We start from the raw sequence: 7,011 nt of genomic DNA on the forward strand, positions 1-7,011 counted from the left end.
GGAATAATGTACACAGTGATGTCATAGTACAGGGATAATGTACGCAGTGATGTCACAGTACAGGGATAATGTACGCAGTAATGTCACAGTACAGGGATACTGTACACAGTGATCTCACAGTACAGGGATACTGTACACAGTGATCTCACAGTACAGGGATACTGTACACAGTGATCTCACAGTACAGGGATAATGTACGCAGTGATGTCACAGTACAGGGATAATGTACACAGTGATGTCACAGTACAAGGATACTGTAAACAGTGTTATCACACAGTGATGTCACAGTACAGGGATAATGTACACAGTGATGTCACAGTACAGGGATAATGAACACAGTGATGTCACAGTACAGGGATAATGTACACAGTGATGTCACAGTACAGGGATAATGTATACAGTGATGTCACAGTACAGGGATAATGTATACAGTGATGTCACAGTACAGGGATAATGTACACAGTGATGTCACAGTACAGGGATAATGTACGCAGTGATGTCACAGTACAGGGATAATGTACACAGTGATGTCACAGTACAGGGATAATGTACACAGTGATGTCACAGTGCAGGGATAATGTACGCAGTGATGTCACAGTACAGGGATAATGCACACAGTGATGTCACAGTACAGGGATAATGTATGCAGTGATGTCACAGTACAGGGATAATGTACGCAGTGATGTCACAGTACAGGGATAATGTACGCAGTGATGTCACAGTACAAGGATAATGTATGCAGTGATGTCACAGTGCAGGGATAATGTATGCAGTGATGCCACAGTACAGGGATAATATACACAGTGATGTCACAGTACAGGGATACTGTAAACAGTGTTATCACAGTACAGGGATAATGTACACGGTAATGTCACAGTACAGGGATAATGAACACAGTGATGTCACAGTACAGTGATAATGTACACAGTGATGACACAGTACAGGGATTATGAACACAGTGATGTCACAGTACAGGGATACTGTAAACAGTGTTATCACAGTACAGGGATAATGTACACGGTAATGTCACAGTACAGGGATAATGCACACAGTGATGTCACAGTACAGGAATAATGTACACGGTGATGTCACAGTACAGGGACAATGTACACAGTGATGTCACAGTGCAGAGATAATGTACCCAGTGATGTCACAGTACAGGGATAATGTACACAGTGATGTCACGGTACAGGGATAATGAACACAGTGATGTCACAGTACAGGGATAATGTACGCAGTGATGTCACAGTACAGGGATAATGTATACAGTGATGTCACAGTACAGGGATAATGTACGCGGTGATGTCAAAGGACAGGGATAATGTACACAGTGATGTCACAGTACGGGGATAATGTACACAGTGATGTCACAGTACAGGGATAATGTACGCAGTGATGTCACAGTACAGGGATAATGTACACAATGATGTCACAGTACAGGGATAATGTACGCGGTGATGTCAAAGGACAGGGATAATGTACACAGTGATGTCACAGTACGGGGATAATGTACACAGTGATGTCACAGTACAGGGATAATGTATGCAGTGATGTCACAGTACAGGGATACTGTACACGGTGATGTCACAGTACAGGGACAATGTACACAGTGATGTCACAGTACAGGGATAATGTACGCAGTGATGTCGCAGTACAGGGATAATGTACGCAGTGATGTCGCAGTACAGGGATAATGTACGCAGTGATGTCATAGTACAGGGATAATGTACACAGTGATGTCACACTACAGGGATAATGTACGCAGTGATGTCGCAGTACAGGGATAATGTACGCAGTGATGTCATAGTACAGGGACAATGTACACAGTGATGTCGCAGTACAGGGATAATGTACGCAGTGATTTCACAGTGCAGGAATAATGTACACAGTGATGTCATAGTACAGGGATAATGTACGCAGTGATGTCACAGTACAGGGATAATGTACGCAGTAATGTCACAGTACAGGGATACTGTACACAGTGATCTCACAGTACAGGGATACTGTACACAGTGATCTCACAGTACAGGGATACTGTACACAGTGATCTCACAGTACAGGGATAATGTACGCAGTGATGTCACAGTACAGGGATAATGTACACAGTGATGTCACAGTACAAGGATACTGTAAACAGTGTTATCACACAGTCATGTCACAGTACAGGGATAATGTACACAGTTATGTCACAGTACAGGGATAATGAACACAGTGATGTCACAGTACAGGGATAATGTACACAGTGATGTCACAGTACAGGGATAATGTATACAGTGATGTCACAGTACAGGGATAATGTATACAGTGATGTCACAGTACAGGGATAATGTACACAGTGATGTCACAGTACAGGGATAATGTACGCAGTGATGTCACAGTACAGGGATAATGTACACAGTGATGTCACAGTACAGGGATAATGTACACAGTGATGTCACAGTGCAGGGATAATGTACGCAGTGATGTCACAGTACAGGGATAATGCACACAGTGATGTCACAGTACAGGGATAATGTATGCAGTAATGTCACAGTACAGGGATAATGTACGCAGTGATGTCACAGTACAGGGATAATGTATGCAGTGATGTCACAGTACAAGGATAATGTATGCAGTGATGTCACAGTGCAGGGATAATGTATGCAGTGATGTCACAGTACAGGGATACTGTAAACAGTGTTATCACAGTACAGGGATAATGTACACAGTGATATCACAGTACAGAGATAATGTACGCAGTGATGTCACAGTGCAGGGATAATGTACACAGTGATGTCACAGTACAGGGATAATGAACACAGTGATGTCACAGTACAGTGATAATGTACACAGTGATGACACAGTACAGGGATTATGAACACAGTGATGTCACAGTACAGGGATACTGTAAACAGTGTTATCACAGTACAGGGATAATGTACACGGTAATGTCACAGTACAGGGATAATGCACACAGTGATGTCACAGTACAGGGATAATGTACACGGTGATGTCACAGTACAGGGACAATGTACACAGTGATGTCACAGTGCAGAGATAATGTACACAGTGATGTCACAGTGCAGAGATAATGTACGCAGTGATGTCACAGTACAGGGATAATGTACACAGTGATGTCACAGTGCAGAGATAATGTACACAGTGATGTCACAGTACAGGGATAATGAACACAGTGATGTCACAGTACAGGGATACTGTAAACAGTGTTATCACAGTACAGGCATAATGTACACGGTAATGTCACAGTACAGGGATAATGTTCGCTGTGATGTCACAGTACAGGGATAATGTACGCAGTGATGTCACAGTACAGGGATAATGTACACAATGATGTCACAGTACAGGGATAATGTACGCGGTGATGTCACAGTACAGGGATAATGTACGCAGTGATGTCACAGTACAAGGATAATGTACACAGTGATGTCACAGTACAGGAATAATGTACACAGCGATGTCACAGTACAGGGATAATGTACACAGTGATCTCACAGTACAGGGATAATGTACGCAGTGATGTCACAGTACAGGGATAATGTACACAGTGATGTCACAGTACAGGGATAATGTACACAGTGATGTCACAGTACAGGGATAATGTACACAGTGATGTCACAGTACGGGGATAATGTACGCAGTGATGTCACAGTACAGGGATAATGTACACAGTGATGTCACAGTACAGGGATAATGTACACAGTGATGTCACAGTACAGGGATAATGTACGCGGTGATGTCACAGTACAGGTGATGTCACAATAGTGGGATAATGCGCACAAGGATGTCATCATACAGGGATAATACAGTACAAGGATAATGTACACAGTGATGTCACAATAGTGGGATGATGTGCACAGTGATGTCACAGTGCTGTGGTGAGCTACTCAGTGATGCTACAGACTTTTTTTTTTTACAGTGATGTCACAGCATAGTAATAAAGGAGCCCATGACATCTTAGATTGTGTACCCGTGATCCCACAGTATATGAAGAATAATGCCGCAGAGTTAGGCCTCCTAAACAAGACTGTGGTTTGGTTCTGCATTCAAGCCTCATTTTTTGCTGCTCGGGTGCGGACCCATTTACTTCAACGGGGCAGCAAAAGATGCGGACAGCACTCCATGTACTGTCCGCATCCGTTGCTCCCTTCCGTGGCCCCGCAAAAATTATAGCTCGTGTCCTATTCTTGTCCGTTTTGCGGACAAGAATAAGCATTTCTATAATGGGCCGTCTGTTCCGTTCTGCAAATTGCGGAAGTCACACGGGCGGCATCCATGTGCAAGAGGCCTAATATGGTAGTTACTCACTGCCATGAAGCTAGGCTTTTTGCACTATTATCCCCAACTATGAATCCAGGTGAAGGCAAAAATCAGGAAAATGTGCCTTTAAAACAATAGCTTTCATGTAATAATAGTGCACATCTGTCCACATGTCACCATCCAAATATTACCGGCTCCTTTGGGACTGCAGATGTTCAGGAAATGAGTGTGTAAAGATTTCAGACAAAAATAGAAATGTTGGTCTATTCACTGTACACTGTACTAATTAAATGCAGCCTCCTTCAGGCATAAGAGAAGTATAAAAGTCCTAAAGGTCTCCCAAGATGTAAGTAACAGCCATCCTCACTGATATTATACCAATAGCATATAATTATGTACAGTATCCAGATGAGTCACAATGGGGGCTGTGGTGTCTTTTCTTTTACACCATTATATGTGTTTGTTGCATGGAGCTGGGTATAGTAGACGTATGATTTACCTTTACACCGTAACCTGCTGTACTCATAGTCAGTTATATACAACTTCATACCTACACAGGTGACATACACTACTGTCGGCACCACTTTAACTAACCACTCGATAGCTCAGGATCCAGACCCCAAGCTTGGGACGGTGCACTAACATGAACCGTCTCAGTGGCGAAACACCAAATCCAGCAGCACATCCTACCTAAACTCTCCAATCATAAAATCACGGCATGCAGAAGAAATGGCACTCCAACGCGTTTCGGACAGTTACCTACTGTCCTAGTCATGGCATAATAGGAAATAATCCTGCACAGCAATTTAAAAGAGTCAGACTGTCCGAAATGCGTTGGTTGTACTTTTTCTTCTGAATGCCCATGATTTTAATATAAAATACTAAAGATTGTAGATTTTAGGACATGCTGATGGATTTGGTGTTTCGTTCGCTCTCATGCATATATAGGGAGTATACCTTTTTTGTATACAGTTGTATTGAAAATTGCAGTCAAATACAATTTTCAATACAATTGGCAGGGACGGATCGGCCATAGACCTTACAGGGAAATTTCCCGGTGGGTCAATGCTCAAAGAGCCACCCGAGCCCTCCTCTTTGCTGCTGACCGGGTACATAATGAACTCTCATCTCCATATCTTAATCAGGGAGGACTGGAGGAATAGGGCAGAAAATGGCAGCTATTGACCAGCTCTTGGGGCAATATATTGTGCAGCACTGTGGTATATGGTTCTGATGGGACAGTATTTTGATCTATGGTATTGCTGACCCCCCCCCCCCCCCCCCCTTGTGTTGACCACCTTCTGTCAATTTGGACCCTCACTACAACATGGGGCCACTTTTAATTTTTTGGTCCAGGGCCACTTTAAGTTCCCAGTCCGTATCTGACAATTGGGACTGTGGGGTTTAGACCAGTCCCAGCCAAAATGATGACAAAATAGCGTCCTTTTAAGATAGATTTGCGTATAAAGTCTAAGGACATATCATTGTATCCATCAGATCTAACAGGCCGATATAATGACATTACAGATGTCGTGTGAACCACAACATCTGATGCATAAAATTAAATTGGCCCTGTACATGGGAGCTGAATGATGAGAACCCTTCGGTGATGCCATGAAGCCTAGCAGGGGTTACTCTTGTTTATTTGCCTGAGGTTATATGTTCTGCATTAAACTGATGTTTCGGCTGTTACATCATATTATGTGTTACAAGGCTTTTGTACATTGCGAGCGGACGCTTTTGTATTACTGTGCGAGCAAACATGAGTCACGCATTTGTGCAGCCTCTGGAAAATAACAGCTGAATCCAATAGATGACAAAAATACAAAGCAAAACCTGTGGGAGTTGATCATTGTGATATTACGCATCGTGATGTAACATGTGTGTATCTGCAATGTTCTTCCATCTTCATGCTACTCCGATCAGCGCTCTAGCCTTTAGAAAGCATGCACCAGGCAGTGAGGGGTTAATTTATTAATTCCAGGGCTGGAATAAGCGCTAAACATTGTATTTTGCAATCCACTCAAACCTAAGTATTTTGCTACTTTTCTTAATCACGTGACATTTCATAAATAGAACCTGGTATTCCTATTTAGAGCAAGTAACAAAAGTAGTTGCCTAGCAACATAATCTTCATAACTGGCCGAGTTCTCAACAACTTATATAAACCATCAGATTTGACGAGGTTTGCCCGCCGTGAAAGTTCACCTTTAAGACGGATCGGTTGCCCCCCTAAGGCACAAGCCCATCTTGGGCCAAACTGAATAATACAGGGGAGTCAGTAGTTTTCCTTATGGGGCAAATCTGCTTGTGCTTAAATACATAATTTTGGAAAATGATGATAGCTTTGATCATGATGATAGAAGACACTTCTGATATTTCATGACCATCACTGAAGATGGTTAGAATTGCCATGTATTTAATTCACCTTCAAATGGTTCCTTACTTCTTATGACTATGACCAAGCAACACCAACTTCTCCATTACCAAGTCATCGTAAGAAACCACAACTGGACAGATTCTTTGTGCGTCACTAAGATTAGAAGAGCAGTCTCTGAAGAACAATATATATATATGTAATATTTAAGATGATAATTCTTACCTGTGTCTTACTGATGGAGACCAACCAGGACAGTTTGAATGGATTGCTCCTACTGTGCTACAAGTGTGAATGACCTTCCTACTCCTGGACAGACTTTCCATGCATAGTAACTGGTATGGAGGCAAACCCGGGGTCTCGAGCACTCTCCACAG

The 7,011-nt window shown here is 42.6% G+C and overlaps 1 protein-coding gene across 1 annotated transcript in view; it reads right to left on the reverse strand.

The window, feature by feature from the left end:
* The window catches only part of MYOZ2 (myozenin 2), a 114,537-nt gene extending 107,526 nt beyond the window's left edge, over window positions 1-7,011 (reverse strand). The window contains exon 1 of the mRNA XM_044301198.1: window positions 6,860-7,011. Coding sequence (XP_044157133.1) covers window positions 6,860-6,960 — 101 coding nt within the window. The 5' untranslated portion in view covers window positions 6,961-7,011. The remainder of the gene's footprint in view (window positions 1-6,859) is intronic.

Source organism: Bufo gargarizans, chromosome 1, assembly GCF_014858855.1.
Source record: "Bufo gargarizans isolate SCDJY-AF-19 chromosome 1, ASM1485885v1, whole genome shotgun sequence".
NCBI classification, from domain to species: domain Eukaryota; kingdom Metazoa; phylum Chordata; class Amphibia; order Anura; family Bufonidae; genus Bufo; species Bufo gargarizans.